General features: G+C 37.2%; 1 protein-coding gene across 1 annotated transcript in view; it reads left to right on the forward strand.

Moving 5' to 3' along the window:
- The window catches only part of HOMER1 (homer scaffold protein 1), an 86,278-nt gene that overhangs the window by 47,294 nt on the left and 15,492 nt on the right, over positions 1-23,492 (forward strand). The window contains exon 6 of the mRNA XM_015653126.2: positions 15,729-15,885. Coding sequence (XP_015508612.1) covers positions 15,729-15,885 — 157 coding nt within the window. The remainder of the gene's footprint in view (positions 1-15,728; positions 15,886-23,492) is intronic.

The raw sequence follows: 23,492 nt of genomic DNA on the forward strand, positions 1-23,492 counted from the left end.
ACCACATAGCTATTGATCTCCTGAGTCTCAATGGGTTTTCCAAAAGTCTTGACCTTGAGAAGAGAACTCTTTTTTAAAAAGAAAGAGGGAATGTTTTGCAGGATAAACATGTTTTTCACCAAATCTCATCACTCAAACATCACAGGCTTCTCCTTATTGGCAAGGAAAGGAGACACATGAAAGTATTTCAAGACCATCATAGCATAAACCACTCATGCCTGTAAATTCAGCCTAGGATTAACCCTTGATAAGAAAGCTGCAGGCTTTCTTTAGAACCTGAAATTTGGACTATTTATGAGACTTTTTTATGGCAGTTTGTTCTGCAGGTAAGAGTATCACACAGTTTGTACCCATCTGCACGCATGCATGCTTTGCCTCACCAAAGAGACCTCTTCAGTGCCCCGTCTTATGCCCCAGCAGCCACTTAGAAGTGTATGTTAGAAAATAAAAGCTCCTAGTAGCTGGTGTGTAGCTTCTTTGTTTCAAGTGCAAGACACAGTCCTCTTACCAACACAAAATACAATGCTTATGCAGCCATCTATATGGATAGGCAAATGCTAAAGAAACATTTCCAGAGTTGTTAATTTACTGTTTTCTGTCTCTAAATTGACTCTGTCATTATGATGTGTTTCCATGGCAAGCAGGTTGGAGCTAGGTGATCATTAAGATCTCTTCTAACCCAAACTATTCTGTGATTCTGTGATAAATAAAACAAGCTTGAATCTTTCAGTTAGAGGCTCTTTACAATTGTAGGGCTTTATGTTTTCAAGTCACTTGGCCTCTCTACCCTTCACCAGACATTGTGTCTGTTTTGCCTGCTCCCATGCTGTTTTGAAACTTCCATGTGTTGCTGTTCCTTATCTGCCTGATTTACTCTTAAGAGAAAGGATGTATAATACACTTTTTAGGCACTTTTTACTATTTGAAGAAAGTATTTTATGAAAGAGGGACAGGATAAGAAAATAGCCCATAGCTGGGTTTTAGCTCACTTTTTAGCAAAAGCAAAGCTTCATTGGATGGATATATCAGTCTAGATCTTTTTTTCTGGTACCAACAAATTACTCTGCCTCCTGTGTTATTTGAGTTGTAGTGAAGGACCATGAGATATGCACACATCTCATATGAGAAGCTGCACATATAGATTGATGTCTGCTTCTGAAGTTTTATGTATATTGAGTATCTATGATTTCATGTGCCATCCAGTAGGCCTGATGATAAGCAAACAACTATAATGACAGTGTTAAAGAAGGACTAATTAATTCCTATTCTTGAAACAGTGTAGAACTCCTTTTTCTCAAACTTCCAAGCAGAAAATAAATAAATGGAACTTCATCCTTTACCATCTCCTGTTAAAGAGGAAGTGACCAATTTAGTAATGGATTTTTATATTCCTTTTAGAATTTGCTGTATTACTCCTTCCTATCTGCCCTCTGTCCTTGGGCAAGAGATACATTCTGAAAACAGAAAGGGGATGGCTAGCACCATCTTCTGCAAATATTTAAGCTTGAGACCCAATCTTTCATTTTGTTTTTGATGTCATTTATGAGAATAGTATTAGATAGATGATAGGGCAATTTACATTTCATCTTACCAGAGATACAAGATGCCAAGCATCTTCAGTCATGAAACATTTCCACTTTGAGTCTTGGTGAAATGCTAACTGTGGATTCCCTGAAACACACAGCATGGATTCTTTCATCCATGGGCTTTTCCATTTATAAAGTGCTTGGATGGCGTTAATGAAGCCCATATGGATGTCAAATAAGCTAATTTTAGTCAATTAGATACCTCAATACTAGATGATTAGCATGAAAGTTAAAAGCAATGAGAGCTGGCAAGAGTTGTGTAAGCTATTAATTTATTCTTGTGGAAGATAGGTAGAAGTGCTGCTATACAAAATTCTGCATGAGTTAAGAGGAGGCAGAAATGGTGTCAGGAGGTGTGAATGCAGCTCCTGTTCCTTTGCTACCTTCCCAGATGCCAGAGTAAATCTTCAGAATTGACAACTTGTCAATTGACAACTTGAGCTGGTACAGGCTCCTCCAGAAGTTGTACAGAATGGGGAAGATGGGATAGAGTTGCAAGAATGCTCCTGACCCTGGAATATTTTTCATTCACAGGCACAAATGTCTTAGGAGCTAATTTTGTTCTTAGGAGCTAATTTTGTTGTGCCTTTTGACTTCACCAGTTCAGAGCCAGCATACTGTTGTCTGTATGGTGCAAAAAGATGATGTTGATGAAGCCACTTTCTGTTTTTAGATATTTATTGGTAAGCTTCAGTCAAATGGATTACCTCTGCCCAATTTTTAAATAGGATTATTTCATGTTTAAATGAATCACTTATACAAAAAACAGCTTTCATCTAAGTTATTTATTCTAGAACTTACATGAAATTCAAAAAATCTTTGTGTGTGTGTATGTATGTATGTATGTATTTAAGATGCATATATTCTTCGAGGGATCATTTTACATCCCTGCAAGACCAGTGGATCAAGGACCAGAAGCTCTTAATTTTTACATGAAGTTAAAAGCTTAGTTTCAAGTCCAAGGCAAAAGATTCATGCTGTTTTACTCATATGATACTTTATGAATATCTTGGTTTTGTCAAATAAATTGAGATTGCTAATGATTTTCCCCTTCTTTAGTGATAGTTTAAGGTAGCAATTCCCTTGGAGGATGCTGTGGCCTGGGTTCTCTGGTGGAGAACCAGTAGATTGTGCCACATCCATGTGACAATGAGGTCAAAAAATAACACCTGCAGGGCTTCCATGTGCCTGCTATCTTTCCTCCTAGATAGGCACCTAAGACTGCGTGGATGAATTGCCATAACGGGATACTTAACCTCTCCTAGCTTCTAAACATCTAAACCTGCTGAAGATAGGTCTCATCCATTAAACCCACTTTCCCAGATACAGCCTTTGTATGTACCTCCTGGCAGTGTTGCAATCCAGAGTTTTGCTTTCTGTTTTCTATGGAGGCAACACAGCGTGATGTTCCCTGGGATTGCGGTCACCCTGCCATGGCTCTCTGATGGACTGTTTCAATTACTCTCCCTACTCTCCAGGTCAAGGTTCCTGTCCAGATAGTGTAAGCCCCAAGAAGACTAGAGTAAAAGCTCATTGATCAAGTAAATATCCAAAGCTGCTTTCCTCTAAGCCATTTCAGGATGTGTCTAAATGTGCAAGCACCTGCAAAAGTTGTTTGATTAAACATAATTGTGTCATGTTGATTTTCTGTCACATTGTAGTAGGCAGACCCCTTGAAGTGGGACGTCAATAGTGTCAGCCTTATTCTGGCAGACATGGGTAGAGGTTAGGGGCAGGCACACATAAGCACAACTATTTTGTCTGTCAAAAAAGTGTACTTAATGTATTATTTTTTTGAGGTTAAGAGTATTTCACAGTGACACCAAAGAGCTATCAAGTTTCGTGTGTAATGAATTGAGTGGAATAAATCAGCAATGAACTAGAATATAAGAGAGTTTTTTAATCAGTTCTTAAGTAATTTGGCAAATGAAGCTAGAGCTGTGTGAATGTGCTGAAATAAAATGTCTGGAATGTCCAGAACTCTGGTTTCTCAAGTACACAAAATAAAGTATTATGAGTGGTCCACATCTCGTGATCAGCTTTGATTGTACAGTTGTTGCCTTTGTGGATTTTACTCCATGGCACTGTGATGTAATGATGTTCTGTCTTTCTGATATAAAATGCAGAGGGTTTGGTTTCTAAATTAGAGTAGTGGAAACCGTTCTTCTGGGAGACTGCAATCCCAAAGGTAATTAAGAAGTCATTTTCTTCAGATAACATGGTCCAGACAAAGAAACCCAAACCAAACCAAAACCCTGAAAGTGAATTGACTGAATTCTACTAAGTTATTCAGCTCTAGTAGTTTGCTAAGGGAAGAAAAAAAAAAGGGTTTTTTTCCCTTCACTATAATGCAAATAGAAAAATACAGTTTTGTTGTCTGAATGCATGTAGGCAATACATTCAGATTAATTTGGCCTGATTTAAAAAAAATAGCCACAATAATTTCCCATGTGTGTGAAGTGTGATCTAACTGATCACTGTGTATTACTGCAAGTTACCTGTTCACTTTATTTAGGAAATGCTTTGAAATGTATAACTGATGTAATTACATGGCAGCACCAATCATGTAGTACCTTTTATACTCTACGGAGGTTTTAGTATTCTGGTTTAATTATTCTTTGACACTTTAGGAATCTATTGTGCTGGGCTTACGATCAGCATAATGGGAGGCTGAAGGAAGCTGGCTTTCAAACATCTTCACTCATTGTGTTTTCCCTACTCTTTCCATTGTCTAGAGGCATTATCAGAGAAAGTGAAATACAGCTTGCAGTATTATAAAACGAACATCCTGAAATGTGGCACATAGGCACAGCCTCATGAAAGGATGGAAGTTCAATCTCTCCTCTGCTGTCTGTGAACTCACAACTAGTGAAACTCATGTGCAACTTCATTCTTTCCCCATTGGGTTAGGAAGAGTTAAGTAAGATGGGATGAGGAGAGAAGAGGGGAGCCAAGCTTTATATTCATCTTCGAAACTGTTACATTAATTAAGCATTGGATTGAAAGAATGGATCTATAAATTATTAAATTTTACCTTCCAGCTGAATTCTTGAGCTTAATTGTCTACATTATTCCAAAATGAAGATGAAAGAAATCTAAAATAATTTAGTCTAGACTGAGTAAATAATAACTATTAACTACCAGTTAGTTAAGAAAGGTGTCATGTTAGGTTTTTTTTGGGGAGGATGAAACAGGGAAACCTTATGATGTTGTTTTGCAGAAGATTCTGAAAATATGAAGGCTAGAATCGAAGTAGAAATGAAAGCCTGCTTTGAGTCATGAACCTGAGTGCTAGTTACTATATAACCAATGAACAATAGCCTAGCCAGCTAAAGGAGAATCCCTGCTGATAAAACAATGTCCTTCTGCTGATAGAAAGTCCAAAGGTCAAGAAGCAAGGGAAGAATTTGTAAAGCTTGTAGGATGTTAATATGGGGATGCTCAGAGGCTGTATGTAAATTCTTTAGTGGGTGTATCTTGTAGTGACTGGTTACTGAGAATTAGAATATTCACTATAGAAAAAGATATATTGTAACAAGAACCTCGCTCTCTTTTCTCTTAGCTCTTACCTCTTAGCCTTACCCCTCTCTCAGCTCCCCTCTCCCCCACTCTTAGCTCTCACCTCTGAGCTCTTAGCCCTTACCCCCTTACCCCCCTCTTAGCCCTTACCCTTTTCCCCACCTCTTAACTCCTACCCCTCTCTTACTTCTTACCCCTTTATCCGTCTTTCAGCTCTCAGCTCTCCTCTCTTAACTCCTCCCCCTCTCTTACTTCTTACCCTTCTCCCTGCTCCTACCCCTCTCTAGTTTTCCCTGATCTTTAACCTCTTTTCTCCCTCTTTCATCACACTCTCCCCCCTCCACCTGGAACCATGTGAATGCCGAAGCTGGTGGCAGACATAGGTCTCTCTCTCTCTTTACCCTTATAATAAATTGATTATACCTGAACAGCTTGACCCAGGAGAAGTCTCTCACTGAGAGCAAGCGTTATAGACGCCAATAGGTTTTTTCTTTAAAAGTGGGATTTTTTACAATTAGGGAGAGAAACTTACATAGGGACTGCTTCTTCTGAGTGTTAACCTGTAATTAATGGAAAAAGTATCAGAGACTTCCCATTTACACTGAGAATCTTTTGATTCATTAATTCAATTCAGTTTTAGTAAATTTGGCTTTAGAATCAACATAGTGCAAGCAATATAGTCTCTTCTGGGATTCAGATTTGATTTAAACAAGGCAAATGTAATACTTCCATTCTCTTGAGGAACTGGAATCTAAAAAAAAATATGGCTTGCAGTATCCTCATGTGTTACAACTTACTTGTGATTTGTTCTGTTCAAACACATACAGTCAATAAATATTCTATTGTGATCATATCATGAGACTTACTGCTTGTTCTTCAAAGTACTTCTGAGAGTTCCATATGTGGTTTCATTAGGACTTTATATGTAGGCTATTGACTCTTAAGTAATTGCATGGCTACCACTGAAGATAGATGAAACTTAATTAAATTTTCAATGCTTCCATGCAGCTTTGTTTCCCTTAATGGAATAAGCTTATTTTGTTGTCAGCATGTAAACTGATAGTCCATCTCCTGCACTACCTGTGCAACTAATGCATGTCCTTGTATTTACTGGGACAGGCAAGCTGGCAGTTGTAATGCAAAAATGGATTGCAGCAGTAGTTACTATTTGATATTGTAAGATAACCTAATGTACTATCTGGGTGTGGGCCCACTAGTCTTAAATCAGAATCTTTATGCAAATGGCATAGAACTACTTCTGTAGGTCATTTTATAAAAATGCCTTTCTATTGCTGGTAGTGGAGTTGTGAGACCCTGCAGCTGTATTGAGTCTTCTGCTGAGGTCTGTGTTTGCTATGAAAGTAAGATGGGAATCAGCATTAAGGTGTCTTACAGGCTGAGCTGTCCTGTTTTATCAATAACAGAAGATTCAGCTAAGAACTAAAACAGGCATTTGTAAATCTTTCATATTTCACATTGAGCCATTTGAAACAGCTGCTCCATCTTCAGCAGAGGTGCAACACACTTCAGGTTACAGCTGTGACAGCACCTATAAATGCAGGCAGAGGCTTTTCCTGAGGGTCTCCACTACTTGTGTGAGGTACACACAAGGCTTACAGGTTTGGGAGAAGTCTCTTTAGCCAACTCACTGCTCTGCATGTGGCTGTAGTTGCCCAGAGAGTAGCTCTTGCTGTCTTCACTCTGCTGTTGCAGAGCTGAAAATCTGTGCTAAGCCCTGTAGAATCAACCTATAGCTGCCAAAGCCTTCTGAGTCACATCTAGACTGCTAAATAAAATGTGCCTTGGCATTAAGGTCTGTGGGCTGGATTATTTCTTCATGTTTCCTCTTCTGTGCCCATTCAGTGTCCTTGTGGCTGTAGGACACAGTTACTGTGTTTTGTATGGCATTTTTTCCAGTCCAACACACCTGGAGTGATCAGAGGGCTTCATTGCCACCCACTTGAGTGGTATTCTCCAGATCAAAACTGCATGCCCAGGAGTGTTTCAGATGAGAATGGAAGGGTTAGAGATTCCATAAGACTTCAGAAGACTGTGAAGATAGAATGGTGCTAAACCTGACTATGGGCAAACTGTACTTGGCTAGGTATCCCCAGTCCATACAACCTTTGGAAGCTCAGGGCTTTTGGCTTTGTTTCACTAAGTGGAGGAGGTTGTCACTCTAAAAGAAGTTGTTCTTTGTCCTTCCTACCACAGGCAAAACAAAGCTAGGGAAGTTTTTTTAAGTCACTGGAGTGTAATTGAGAGCACAGTTCAGTGAAACTGTAAAAATCTGAATAGCACTCAATAAAAGACAACCCAGGTAAGAGGCGTATGGGGAAGCTGAATACTCTATTCTGTTACATTGCTGATAGAGTGCAAATTGATTCAGCGCACACCCAGATTGTTGTTATTAGCAGGACTTTTGAAAGAAACTTGGGATTTTGCCTAGCCATAGGCCTAGCAGAATTAATCCATACTAATTCAGAGAAGGAATGTGCAGTTAAACTGCATTAAATTATTGTACGTACAGATCAGTTTCACAATGAAGGTGTCCATGATTCAGATCATTTTAGTGTCAGGGTTACCGTGTCCTAGTATTTGACTTGCTGATAGCCACATCATCTGATTGATTTCTTAAAGTGATTAAGTGCTGTAAATGCCAGAGTCAATTTTATTTTCTTTGCAGTCAAATACCTAGTCATTTCATAAAATAGTATGTAAGTTCCTAAATAACTTTGGTTTATTTTAAAAATGTAATTTTGTTGGAATGCTTGAAGTCATTCAACACCATAGCAACAGCAAATAATTATGCCTATTGTTCAGTGCACTAAGAAATCTTACTGGGTATCAGTTATACACTACAGATCTGACAGTAGACTATTTCCAACTATACCAATATGCTATTTCAATTAGGGGACAAGGACAATTTCTTTTTTTCCTTTTTCAGAATATGTGATAATTGTTAGGTCAATAAAGTTTTAATGATTACTTAAAAAAAACCCCTAGAAATTAGTTAGTCATGCTTGTGCTTTTAAAGGGCTTTAAGTTATAAGAAAGAGTTACTGTTTTTCGTTTATACCCTGTGGTCTTCACAAAGCGATAACAAATTCTGTTTACTTTATAAAATTTAATGACTAAGATAAAAATGAGGTCTTTTAAAAAGTGTAAAATTAGAAGTTGAGCCTCTTCAGAGAGATCAGGGACTTTTTCAGGTTAAATTCAGGGTTTTTGTTTTGTGATAGAGTGAACAAAATCATGCTTAAAACTGTGCTTAACAGCACAATTTAAATTAGAAACAGAGTTTAATTGTTACTGTGTAAACACATCCAGAGTGCATTAGCATGAAGTACAAGAAATTTAGTAATGTTGTTGTTTTGTCTTTGCTTTGTTCCTCCATATAACTTGGGTCAGGACTGGGACCTAAATCCCACATGTCTAGAGATCATTGCTGAAGCATTAATTTTGTGTTAATATTCAATCTTCTGCTTCTCATCAAGTGTCTTTCAAGAGCTCCTCTCTTCTATTAACTCTATTAACTCTTAGGGTTTGCATTGAACACATACACAGCCATTTCTAACTCTTGGCTTTTTTCAGGCACACAATGCTGGGTTACTGGATGTAGTAGTAGAGTGGTAGAGTGAAAACTCCCATTCTTAAAAAGATTTTCATATCCTGTCTATTCCTCAGTGATAAATCCCATAATGAAAGCAGTCTGTGTTATGGTGATTTCTGTAGCCCTGTGATGAATAAAGACTTTATTACAACATACAGAGCTTTAAGTGGTGGATCTAAATAGGGTTTCGCCACCAATTTTCATTGGATAGTGGTCTGCTCTATAGTGGAAAGAGTCTGTATCATTACTCAACTTTGTAATTTTCATCCATTTAGTCCACAAGGATATTGATCCTTCCATGGTGAGCTGATAAGGCACAATACAAGAGCTGCCTAAGAGCAGTAATGCCTGCAACAGAACTGGAAAGGCAAGTCTTCTCCTGTCCATGGGCTGCATGGGTGATACTCTAGGTGATTGAGAGTCCAGTCAAGAGGTTGGCCAGGCTGATAGCCTAAATGAAACCGAAGGCTCATATGTGAGACATCTCAAGGGAGCAATCTGTTCTATCTTCATATATTGTACCTGCCCAAATTTGCAGAAAAAAATTCTGCATTTGCCTTCTACATTGACATAGAAATTGGGAGATCAAGCATATTGTAGCTCCAAGTTGAACAAAGGTCTGTGCAAAACAAAATTACGTGTCCTGGAGTGGGATGAACCTTCAATATTTGTACAGAATGATAGATTCCCAGACATTAAATTCCCTCACCTGCTGCTTGCTTATTTCATCAGCTGCCTTTCTTGCTTTCCAGCAGGGTGGCTTTGATATTAGGCACCTCACTTAAAGTACAATATGCTTCAAGGGCCTCCTTCATCTCTTTTGCTATAAGCTGATTCGTAACCATGTTTCTCTGGTTTTGTGCTGATGTAACTCCACTGAGATCATGTAGATATTCCTTATCCCAAAGGGAAGAACATATCTTTCATGCTCTGTTAATGTTCCTCCTTCTCTCCCCGGGGGACCTATCCTCCTTTGCTAAAAATTCTTTTGAATACTGTAATTAAGGATAAGGATCTCTTTGAATATTAATTAATTCTTCACTGGCTGCATTCAAAATATTTAACTCAAAGTGATTTCCTGGTAATTATCTCTGGATTATAATTTTGAGAAGATTTACTTTTTCTAAAACAAATTCCAGTTTATCAAGTAAGACTTCCTTTTGTCTGTGTAGAGTTAGAGTTACTTACATGTAGTTGTACACAACTACATGTAAGACAGTGAGCAGTAGCTGTGAAGAGGAAATTGTTCTGTGTCTTTAGTTTTCTTCTTACAAACTCTGTTGTTCTTAGTGTAGCTTTTCCCTTTTGCTGTTCTTTAATCATTTAACTGGGCAATTCTGTCCCATATGTATATAAATTCAGAGTTAAGCCCCTACTAGCAGACAGCTCTGTAGGAAGATAAAAATGTCCAGCTCACACTCTTTCTTTCTTGCCTCTTCCTGGAGTGGTGAGATAGAACCTTGTCTACTCCATGGCTTTTTCTTCAACTTCTGGCTCGTTATAGGGCTTCTCCTCCTCCATAATTTAATATAAGACAAATTTCCCTTCTGTTCCCTATTGCTTTGAATATTCAAGAGAGAGGGAGAGATTTCCATATCATTATTGATGGCTTATGGTGCTTCAGACTAGCAAGAGCACAAACTCCAAAACCCAGGCTTAAATCCTTTCCATCACAAAATTGTTTTAGACATTTAATAGATGGCCACAGAAGAAGCTTTTTGAAATCTCCAAAAAGGGATTTAATTCCCCAGTGGCTTGTTTAAAAATTCTTCTACATCAGGACATAAGCTGAGGAGCTTGAATCTCATTTTCAGCATGAATGAGCAGAGGTTTCTTTTGAGATTTTGGAATGCCTTGAGAGATGTTGCAACCCCTTGCTGTACCAGCAGAGTCAACATCTCCATCAAATCAAGCAGTCAACACATTTCAATGTAGGCAATAGCAAGCATAGCCTGTTGCAGAGATCTTGCCCTTCCAGCCTTCAGCATTTACCGAAGCTTACTTGATATGGGAGATTTCATAAGGTCCTTTTGGAGAATTCCTTTCCAAGCGCACCAGGGAATTTTACATAAACTCAAACACTTGCCTTACCCTTCCAAGGAGAAAAGCGATGCTTTGCATTCACTGGATCTCTCGGATGCTATTGCAACAGAACCAAATGGTTCCCAATGCCCCTGTGCTTTGTTGAGCATGAGGAGCTGCTCTGTAAGGCTTACCAGCCCAGCTGTCAGAAGGGGTCACTCCTTGCTGCCAGCTCAGCTAATGTGTTTTTACCAGTTGGTTGACATACCACTCCCTCTGCTTGATAATGCCCACTCCTCCAGACTCTTGGGCTGCTTCCAGCACATGCCGCTATTTGTGATCTGGACAGCTACCAGTACTCTGCTCTGTTCATATTTTTCAAGTCTTATAGATTTAGTTATTATACCAGAATCCACATTTTATGTCGAAAGTACTCCATTTTTACTTGGCTGAAGTCTTCACCTCTGCTGTTCTGAGGCAGGATTGCTCACCACACACCTGCCAAGCAGATCATAGTGACACCACATGAAAATAATTTATCCACTCCTGAATAACAGTAATTTCTTGAAACCATGACTATGCTATAGAATATATTTTAAACAAATTAATTTTATGCAATGAATGCAATATGAAGCCCCCTAAATATTAATAAAGTGGAATTACTTGTACATTTTGTTGCTATAAATCTGAAATAAGCCTTAACCATGTTTCACAGTGTTGGCACTGCATTCAACTAAGCGAACAGTGAATAAGCAATTATGATTCAGAAAGCAGAAACATAGTTTGAAGTGCTTTTGTTTCTTTGTGTCATGAAAGCATTTCTCAAAATAACATCATTCTGAATGGAACTCATAAATGTGTGCTTATCGCCCCTTCCCTTCGCAAGCCTTCTCCAACTGGCTAAATGTGGTGGCTGGAGCTTTTCGGATTAATTTTCCTTAAGTGACCTACTTTGCAGAGAAAGATAATCATGCATTTATAGCCTCTGGCACACTATTCAGGTCACAGATGGACAGATACCAAAGCTATTCCTCAGTGACTTACTGGGCTTGTAACTAATCCCCAGTGAGAAAGGAGATTGGCCTGATGTTAATTGGTCAGAATACCTAAATGTATGGAAGGAAGATAGCTGACTTCTACTTCAATTTTCAAATTTCAACCACAGCTTAGTTAAGCAGTACCAGCCAGCAGTTTTTCTAGGAGTGTTTTGTGAAAACGATTGAATTACTGGATGTCACAGATGTTAAATATCTGATTTTGAATCCTTTGCCTTGACAGTGAGGCACCATGTGGTGTTCTGACTGTAGACACAGCTGATGTTACACATATGCCAGATACTGTGGCCAAAACCAAGGACATGGGATTCAGGAGAGTTTTGACCTTTTGCTCAATAGAGGATGCTTGAAATCCCATGAAAGCTTATTTTTGTTGTTGTTGTTTGTTTGTTTGTTTGTTCATTTTTGTTTGGTTTTGTTTTTGAATTAGCATGGTAGTTGAGCAAATAAAATAGAAAATTTGCTATGATTCTTTAGAGCACCCCTTTCTCTCTCGTGTTTGGCACCAATTCGATTTACGCTAAACATTTTGTCCTTGTGTTTTCAGATGTTCTGAAGTTTCACAGGGGACATGACTAGGCTTTATTCTCTATTAGGGTATTTTTAAAACTTTTGTGTAGCTTTTTATGCTGAAAATCTGGCAACAAGCTAGAGTGTTAATGTTTCTTTTTTTGAAGGACTATCTTGAAACTTTGGGCTTGTCAGGCAGTCAGTGATGTTAATTCTGACAGGTTTCAAGAAATAACTGTTAAAATTGTGACATTGCCAGCAAAGGGATGGATGGCTTTCAGGAGAAAATAAAACATGTATGCGGCTAGGTTAAATTCTTGCACCATAGGAGTGCAAGTGTGCATGACTGTGTGTCCCTCAATGTTTATATACAGCTTTCTACTACACTGCAGAGCTGGAAAGTGCTCTGGTAGTAATTGCAGTTTGGATGAGTGTGATTGCTGAGTAAGTGTACATATTTCAATTGCTTTGTAGGTTACATAGTCTCAGAACACATGAGGGATGATTCAGATTATGTTTAGATATTTACAACTGTTAAGACAACCTGTCAGGGCTGTGAATGTATTTTCTGTGACAAAATCTAATGCAGTGAGGACAAAATCAATTCCTTTTAGCAGCAAGCCTTTCAGACAGGAATTAAGTAAAAGGTTTTAGCGAGAAGGAGTATGTGCAGCTCTCCTGTACCTATCCCAGGGGACTGTAGCACACCTGTTCCATCATCAAAATTCTGGCTACATGCTTGAGCAGTTTCTGGGACCCCTTTGGACTTTCCATATGAACATCATCTTATTGATCAGTGTGTTCCCTTTCTCAGGGGTTAGCTTCAGCATCTCCTCCTCCAAGGGTCAATTTCATTGTGCCTGAATCATGTTTCCCAGTCTTTGTTCAGGAAGGTTTGGTAAATTTGAACCAAAGTAGCTCTACAGATACAGGCTTCAATGCAGATATTCTCAGTCTAACCCAAGAACACCCTGCTGTTAGTGTGCCTTTATCTGGTTCTTAATCTAAATCCAGTTTTAACCAAAGTAATCCACAGAACATAATTTCATTATCTTCTTTGTTGTTTTTATTTTCCTTTTTTTTTTTTTAATAATCTCAAAGTATTGGTGAAAAGAAAGTCAGAACAGTCAGAAGTGATTATGGGCTATTTTAATCAAATTGTGATTTTATGAACCAAAAAAATCCACACATTTGGGACTGTGTTTCCCAGTATGATATCCATTAATAAGAAACAGGGTAAGTCTAAAGAGTTAGGAAGTCATTGTATATTAACAAATACAAAATTAGACTCATTTAAGTAATATGTTTCCATTTTATGGGGCTGTAGTAGAATCTCTAGAAGAAACAATTATTCATAGAAAAAACCCAAGTATATGCTACAAACAAGTTCACACCTGTATTACAACAGGAAGGTTCCTGCCGACTACGTAGATACCTTAGGGAAAAAGAGTACAGTTGAGAAATAATGCATTCCAGTTGAGAATAACCAATTAAAAAATAACCAGATCCGAAGAAACCTTACAGCTTTTGAACTAGGGTATCCATAGCAGTAATAGAAAATACATGCTTCATATTTCATACTGACATTCCATTATACAAGGAATAACTTAAAAACTCCTGGCTATTTTCTTGGGAGGCATTGTAGTAGGGGCACCAGGCAAAGGTGAAAGTGCTACGCACCACTAACCACCCTCACGTTATTGTTCATCACTACCTGAGAGCCTGGCCTCTGGGATCTTCATGGATTAGAAGGGTATCACTGTAGATATACACATTAGTAGATTAAAAAAAATCCTTTCACTTCTTTAGGATGATGAATGATCAAACATTTCTCAGCCTTTGACTGCCTCAGATACAGCTGTCTTATATCAGTTAGTGTGCATCACTATTTTAGTTTAAGGTATAAAATCTCCAATTGTGAACTTGTAATTAGTTGTATCATTAAATGCTGGGGCATATGCCTCTTCTGGAGGAATTTGTATTTCTGTTCAAGGGGACAAAGCACTGTTTGGAAGGAAATGCTGGACCATGGAAGAATCAGATATAATATTTTAGTGAAACAGTACACGTGGTCTGAATAGGTAATGAAAGTTCCCCAGTGTTTGGTTAATTTTGAACACCTAAGGAGCATTTATAGGATTTATTTTTATAGCATTTATTTTTGAAATATGCTTTGATGGGATGGACTTTGCATATGCAGGAAAAAAAAGACTAAGTGGGCAAAATGACAGCAGAATATTTCATTATACATGTGTACAAAATTCAAATAAATCTATAAACTTACATTCAAAATAGTAATTAATTATAATTAATTTAATAATTTTAACAAATATGCTTGAATATATAATTATATTTTAATAATTCTTCATACAATAGCATTTTGCTCAAAGTTACAGAATTTTGGTTTTCATTGATGCCTTTAATAGTGAGCTAATTAAACAAAATTAATTATTTTCTGTATTTACAGTCCATGTAAGTGTGCATCTCACATGATATTAGCATTATATGAGTACACATTAATGAGATATTTGCATATAATGCATATAATGCATTCACCTGATGTGTCTGAGATACTTTTCCCTTGCATACTGAGTGTAATGATATGGTCTGCAGATGTTGGCAAACTAATTAACTAATAAACTGCGAAAATTAAAGCCCTGTATTTGCTAAGAGAACAGCTAAATTGTAAGCAGGAATTTTCCTCTATAGGGTAGTTCAGTAATCCTCAACATCAGCTTCCATCTTGAAGTAAAGCAGTAGTGTATCCATCCTACTTGATCTCTACTCTCTTTGCTGATATTAGTGAGGAAAAACATATTAACAGTATTATGAAATTCAAGATCTTTGAATTTGCAAGAACAAATTAAATATGGTATTTAGTAAAATGTATTTCAGAAATATAAGACTTGCATTAAGACAAAGCTGCACTTGCAAAGCACTCAATTAGCTCTCTTTAATCAAATCAATGACAAATATTTTCCTACAACATATTTAATAAAGTAGTGGATTAAAAAAACACTTCTATTCAATGTGCATATATTAAAAGAGTGACTAATCACATACATATTCTTGAATTGCCTGGTGTTGCTTTTGGCAAGCTGATCTGGATTTCATGATCTTTAACATTTTATTTATAAATATACTCTGTTGGACTGGGAAGGTAGATGTTGTTTTCCAGTAATGGTATTACCTATATTTTTCTTATTTATAGTTTTGATGATTTGAGCATTTGGATTCTCATTTGGTTATTCTGTTTGGTATTTTAGTTATATATCAAATAGATATTATATTTAGCTATTGTTGGTTATATAAGTTTTTCTGTAATTCTCTTTTTTGCTGGACAGAAAAAAAAAAGATAAGATATTTAAAAAGCATAAAGGAAGAGACTTGGGAGTTCTGACTATTCTCATTCTGTCTGTGCAGTTCGACAATCAGCAAGCACTGGGAGGCAGAACTGGCCACGCTCAAGGGGAATAACGCTAAGCTCACAGCAGCCCTGCTGGAGTCCACTGCCAATGTGAAACAATGGAAACAGCAACTTGCTGCATATCAGGAGGAAGCAGAACGTCTTCATAAGCGGGTAAGTCAGTGCAAATGGCCACGAGGATCCTTGAGGTGGATGTACTAGTGACATGTTCACTCATTTCCAAGTGAAACAATTTTACTGTTGCAGCTTCAGGTTAATCTTTGAGACGGAAATTGATGATTTCCCTTAAAAGCATTTCCTCCAGTTGGAAATTATTTTCTTTGTAGGACTTATTTTTCTGTAAAGGTTATTGTTGCAAGAAGTTATCAAACCTTATGACGTGTTTGGCAGCTTTAACTCTTTATACAGTGCCATCACATCTGTTTCATTACATTCTCCATAGCACTGAAGTCCAGTCCCTTCTGCATTTAAGCCGTCGGAAACCTGACATCAAATCTGTAAGTTCAAGAAAACTTAGTGTAATGCCCTCATATAACAAAGATAAACAGCTTACTGTCCTCCTTGCACATGAAGGATTCTGAACAACACAAACACAACTGAAAGGTTGCTATATGCAAGTAGAGATCTGCACCTATTTTCTTACAGAAGGGACTGGGTCGTGTTGCCTTCATGGCAAATTTTGCAGGGGTCATTTGGCAAACCAGAAGTTAGTTCACGATGGGGGAAGAAAGGACAATGTTTTGAGGAAGGAATATAATGTACAAGGTTGAAGTCTGATTTATGAAAACAAGTATTCAATATCTAATTTTGCTTCTCTTTTCACACATAACTCTTTATATTGTATAGTCTATCAGCCTTTATCTATAAGAATTTGTCATAGCTTAGGGCACATTTCTCTTCAAACTGAAGGCATGAGTAACATGTGTGAAGGAAAGATGTCTTCGATAAAGCTTCATCACTTTCGTTCATAGAAGTTAGCTTAGAAACAATCAAGGAGGTTTACTTAACACAGGAGTGGTCCTATTTACAAGGGCATGTAGTGATAGGACAAGGGGGAATGGCTTCAAATTGAAAGGTGGTAGATTTAGATTAGACCTTAGGAAGAAATTCTTTACTGTGGTAAGGGTGGTGAGGCACAGGAACAGATTGCCCTGAGAAGTTGTGGATGCCTCATCCCTGGAAGTGTCCAAGGCCAGGTTGGATGAGGCTTTGAACAACCTGGTCTAGTGGAACATGTCCCTGCCCACGGCAGGGGAGGTTGGAACAAGATAATCTTCCAAGGTCCGTTCCAACCGAGGCCACTCTATGATTCTGTGATACTTATTTAATTTTAAAAAATGCAAAAAATCCAAACTAAACCACTGCAAGTTTATCCATGAAAACAGCTTTCATGAATATGTTGAAAAATAAGGGTGAATATTGCAGACCTCTCAATTTGGTTTTATATGCTGTACTGACCTATAGGAAATAAGATTACAGCTAGCCAGATCCTGCAAAATCCACCTTTCACACCTGTGCTGGACTTGTTTAACTGGAGGCTGTTTAGGTAGTCCCAAGAATAATCCTGTATTCATCTGAGGTGTGAGAAATACACACTAAGCCTAACCCTTATGGAAGAGAAACAAGAATAGCCTGCAGTTTAAGAAACCTAGGGAAATGGCAAGTTGTTGGTGATGTCCTGTACCTGGACTAGTTTGCAGACATAACTCCTAAAGTCCCAGACAAAGGATTTGATAGGAAAAAACAACAACTTCCAACAGACTGTAAACTGTGTGCCATAGCTGACTGGACAAAGTGCGTGAAATGTAATTAAGACTGGTGCTTCTTGCAAAGTGCTTTCAGCTCAAGAAATTGGCGGTTGCTGACAAAACTTCACTTCAGAAATGTTCCAGTCAAGCAGAAGCTTGTCATGTGTGTTTATACAGAGGGAGATTGCCACTTTGTCTGTCATCTCATTTAAGCTTCTCATTTGGAAAAGTGGAAGTTGTAGCCTGTGCTCCAGGCTTGTGAATAGATGATAACAGCCACTGTTGATAAAATTATTTAAATTACAGCCTTGTATTAAAGTTATTACAGTGAACAAATGTTCAGGTGAATTTGAACACTAGATAGGCTTTACAGTGAAGAACTCATTGCTAAAATGTGGACATAAGAAGGTGGCATTCTTCCTCAAAAAATGTACAGCTTCTGTTGCAAAGCTGAGACCTTACCTTTCTTAGGTAAATCCTTACCTAAGAAAGAAAAGTAATGCACAGCAACAGCAGCTGTGTTTGCCTTGGGAGACTCAACAAGACAGGCCAAGAGACAAGAAAGGCAAAGATCCCTTTGTTTTTTTATGTTACTCCCACTCTTGGTCAAATCTTATTTAAAATCTGTTATTGGAAAATAAAATTAATAAAAATTAAATTCATGAATATAGGTTTTTAGCATTTCATTTTGCTTTTATATGACACTACGTTTAACAGTAGTAATCTAGTCTTTGAGGCTATATTCATTAATAGCTGATGATTTTTAATAACCTTTTTTCAGCAAATTTCCTGCAGTTATTTGTATTTCTGAGGAAACAAAATCCATAGCGGGATATTATCTACACTATGCTCTTTTGATCACTGTTTACATGCCTTTATTAGATGATTCTGCAGCCTGTGACCTCAAGACTTGTTGCTATCTCACAAAGAATAAAGGAACACTCTGTGCCTAACTCTCTTTGGGAATGCCAGTAAATTACAATAGGTTAGTTCATTGGGAGTACTGCCCTCTGTTGGAATTGCTGTTAGAAAAATGTAGACTTGGCTAACCCAATGAATTTAATTCTCTAGGCAAAAAGATGCATATAGTGTTAAAATTTGATCTTAATCTGTTACCGTGCAGTGCAATACAAAACTCTTGTGAGTTGCATGCTGGAGACTGATCTTTCAAATTGAATTAGTGTCTCACTTCAAAAAGAAACTGCAAGTCAGGTGCTTCTTTCTTATACAGATCAAAAATGTGCTGTTGAAATGGCAGATCTGGAGACTGTTGGTTACAGTACATATAGCAGCAAGTGTTCAGTCCCTGTCTCGTGCTATCTTTCTGTGCTGTTTATCTGTTCAGTATAAGCAGTATATATATATATATATATATATATCAGTATAAGCAGTAGCTGCAATTGATCCAAAAAATGTTCCCCAAACTGGAATTAATCTCACCTGAGATTATGTATAAATTACGTATCAAGTCTGTATTTCATCCTGCCCTAGAAGGCAAGGGTAGCTCATGTTGTTGTTAATAAATCCCTTGGGGCAGATTAGAGTGAAACGACACTGAATAGTCAGTGTCTATAAACATGTGTATCTATATCTATATATTTGTTCATTGGCGGGGGGCCACGTATTTCAGGAGTCTTTGATGGTCTAAGTCATTACAGCTGCCTATTACGCCAGTGCACTTTAGTTCAGTATGGCCCATTATTTCAGCAGAGATAAGCCCCTTCAGGCACATAATGTCCCTGATGCTACCGAGGCAGCCCTCTGCACTTGGGTGGGAATTTTGCACATCGGCAGTTGTTTGAGACTTTAGCATTCCAGTCTCTCTTCCAGTATTACTTGTGGATACATTCTCCTCCCAAGACCTGGGATGATTGGACAGTAGCAAGCTCTTTATCTTAAGTTCCAGTCACAAACCAAATTCCAGTTAGTAGGTGTATTTGTGGAGGGGTGGACTTTGGTGGTCGTAGATGAACAGCTGCTTCTTTGCAGTTCGCTATAGTGGGAAAAAGTCCTCCAATGATTTTAGCAATGTTTACCCATTAACAATTTCAGTCTCTCATAGTCTAAGATGTCATCTTTTTTTTCTAGTAATTCTTGTACAGACAAAAGCATGAAGAGTAAGTGTCCCACTCTTAAGGAAACTGATTAAGGTTCCTTCTCTTTCTTTGATTTTGATTGCATTTTTAAAATAATTTCACTTATTTTTTTGCCATCTCTGAGTAAATATAAGGTTTACTTGTCTATCAGTTCAGTTTTTTTGTGTTAACCTACATTTGTTTGCTTTCTCTGAGGCCTTTATCTTCCTTCCTTCATTTGTTCTCTGCCTTAATAATGCCTAGAGCTGAGATAAAACAGAATACAGATTCAGTGTGGCTGAGTGAAACATTCTGAATAAATTTAAGTTTTGTGCTTTCTCTTGATACATTCAAAGCTTAATTCAGAAACACTGTATTTTGATATTTTGCCAGAGAGTTTATTTTTCAGAAGTTTGCTAATGGGTGTATGGATTTTTCCCTCTCAAATACGAAGACATTATTCTAGGAAAATATGATGCCCAGTCACAAGCTTAACTTGGAGCTCTCAGCCTTCTCTAATCTGCTCAGAAATGACAAAAAATTTCTCTTAAATAGGGCTGGTGAGCACTCCTACACACCTTGCATAGCTTTTTGACATCAAAATGGATTAATGAGTTTAGAACAGCTCAGTAACAGAAAGAAAAACCCTGAAGTAAGCTACTTCAGGCAAATAGAATAGCATGGGCCCTAACATTAATCCTGATACCACAAAAAGGAAAGGATTGAATGATGATATAAATTATGGAAAGTAACCCAAAGTTCTGTCTTTGTCATGTTAAAAATGAAAATGATTAATTTTTTTCATGCGCGCTATCTGCTAAAGTAAATCATCCTATGACACTGGGCAATAGCACAAAGTAATAACACCAGTGCATAATAATAAGAGCTGCAGTCCTTGAAGATCATTCATCTTCAGGAAAAGAAGTCCAAGATAAAAAGAGATAAGTGATCAAGCTCCTGGGTATTCATGAAAGAATAGAGAGGTAAACTCTTGAATTCTAGCTTGTTATTTTACAAGAATTTCCCAGAAAATAAGATAAAGATTAGGCTATTTTGTTCTTTCATTCTGTGAATGAAATAAGTGTGAGATATCTTATGTAGTTTTTAAAACCACCTGACAAGTAATGGACCTTGATTTTCCTACTGTTAAAAGAAATTTTAAAATGGATATTAAAAAGTTGCATGAGCATACCAAAATAAAGTCATGGTCATTTTATTGGACTGTTTCTATGTCACTTAAAGAAAAAAACAGTCAGTGAAAGAAGTTGTGAAAGTTCACAAGTATGAAATACTGTATAAACCATCTCTTCAGATCATCTATAAAAAATCTTTGCAGACTCTTCAGAAGTCACCTCCACATTTCTATCAGCTGCATTAATACTTGAATAGCCAAAACTAACATTTGAACATGCAAATGTGATGTGATGAAGTTGTCTGCTGAATTGGACCCCATACCATGAACTTCATATTTGCTGAGAAGTCTTGCTAGCAGCCCTGTGACTACTGTAGAGAACTGTTTGGTTTTATATGTCCAAGGACAAACATGATCTAAGAATGGAAACATGAAGGAAGGTGACAGAAAGCTTGCTAACAAGAAATTTATGAATGGGGTTCTGATCAAAAAAATTATTGGTAATTCACCTTTTTATGTGATGTCTATCTCTTGTCATTCTCCCTTTAAGACTGTGTCCCTCCTACTGAACAATTCAAATTTAGCTTTGAATAGATTTTGAATAAATTATGTTTGATTGATTAAAGAAAAAAAGTTAACCAAGTATAATCCTCTCCTTAAGATACTGTAATTAGCATGTGGTTAGATAGCACCTTTGTACTTCTTGTTAACAATGAAAATAGATGACCACTTTTTTGCATGGCAATAGGGGATACCAGAGAAAAAAAATACAGGCCTTTCATTTCAGACAACATGTTAGAGTTTTTTTCTCAGATGTACATTTTAGTCCCTAGAATATCCATTTCAGCTGTCATAAGTGCTGTATTATTTTTGAAATGGTATGTATTGTCAGTCTTAAGACTATCAGAGCATTTCTTAGGAGAAGAATTCTGAAACCCAGCACATATCCCTTTGTGCCCATGATTCTTGGTACAGATAATCCACCTAGAATTTACAAAGATTCAACCCTTGGTTGATAATTATACTTTATTAGAAAGATGGTCTCTTTTCGGACAGAACAGCTGTATCAAATTATGTTCCTTGAAGCAAAATGTGAATTTGCCTTTTTAAAAAAAAAATTATTGTGGCTTGAAGTATTTTTGGTCTTCTTCAGTTTGCCGTAATTTGTTTTTAGAGAAGATTTGCATTTAGGACCCAAGGCTGTTTTGCTAAGGTTATTTTTTATTTTTTTTCCCCTGGGAATTCACTTTCACTGAATGTGTCATATACAAGATAATAATTTGGAAAAAAACTCAAAAAAACCACCAGCTAAGCTACTCTGACTCTGGCTAATAAAATAATTTTTCACAGAAATGTTCTCTCATCCCCCATCTTCTTATTTCTAGAAAATACTAAGAAAAGTGTTAAGATACATTTATCTACAAGTTATAAAATGCATGCTTTGTGGAAGCATTTGACAAGATGTTTACATAGTTAAAGCTTGTAGAATGAAATACATCCTGTAATTTCAAAACTCTGCAGGAGAATAAGAAAATTACTGTATTTAGATTCTTAGGACTAAAGGATGATATCTGTACAGTGTTTGCCATTGCAGTTTCATGAACTGGCCAGGTGACTGGAAAAAGTATTTGCTAATTGGATTGTAGGGAAAGGGATGTGCTTTGAATTTAGTATTACCTTATCACTTGCAAATAATAATGAATGGCTGAAGGTCAAATCATCAGTTTTGGTAAACTTGTTATATTTTCAAAGATTCCTACTACAGTTTCATTGCTGTCTTCACAAAAATTATAGCAGATGATAGGTTATTCCTATTTATTCCATACAGAAATTAGTAGCTGTGGAAAATGTTTCGATATTTCCATGGTTTAAGGCATCACTGCCCACAGACAGAAATGTCCTTTTCAGCAAAATCTTCTAACCATTTTCTGTGTTGAAAAAGTAATAAATTGCTGGTAGTGCACAACACTCGCCCCCAGGTTATTATTTTATCTATGGGTAAATCTTGGAAAACTACAATAATTAATTTCCTGTCAGAAGTGATTTATATGAATAATACCGTTGTGTGCTTTTTGTTCCTTCAGAATCAGCCTTGAAAAGTAATTTTCCTTGTTTTCTGTATTTTCAACACCAAAAATCTTTCTAGAATTTTTTATTCTTGAAAGCTACACTGGAATAGTTTTTATGATTAGCTTGTTGCATGCTGTTGTGCTTCTTAGTACTGTCTACTATTAAGAACTGAGAAGTTTTCTCTGCATAAATTATGTGAAACTTTATGCAGTTATTCACAGTTTTGCTGACCCATGAAATAGCATTTATCTTCTCCTCATGGAAAGCAAAGAGCTCTTTTTTCTTTGTGGGAAGTTCATCTTCAATTATTGATGGAACAATAGTGTCACAGTCGTAGTTACGTTCCTTTTAGGGATGTAACTTAATAAGTTAAAAATACATAATTAATACTTAAATTCAGTCTTGCATGTGAGCCCTCTATGTTCTGCACTGTAGATTGGGCTAGCAAATCTTGGATATTGCATCTACAGTAAATAAAAGGGAGAAAAATACATTATAGAAACAAGTTAGTAGTGTCAGGTACAGAAAATAGGCTTCAGCCTATATATGGGCTACACTGAATTTATTTTGCTAGTATGGGTAAAAAACTGCCTGGATGGCCAGGCCCAGAGGGTGGTGGTGAGCAGCTGATGGCTGGTCACAGGTGTTGTTCCCCACAGCTCAGTACTGTTTAACATCTTCACTGATGATCTCATGGGGTGCACTCTCAGTCAGTTTGCAGGTGACACCAAGCTG

The sequence above is a fragment of the Parus major genome, chromosome Z, assembly GCF_001522545.3.
Source record: "Parus major isolate Abel chromosome Z, Parus_major1.1, whole genome shotgun sequence".
In the NCBI taxonomy this organism is placed as follows: domain Eukaryota; kingdom Metazoa; phylum Chordata; class Aves; order Passeriformes; family Paridae; genus Parus; species Parus major.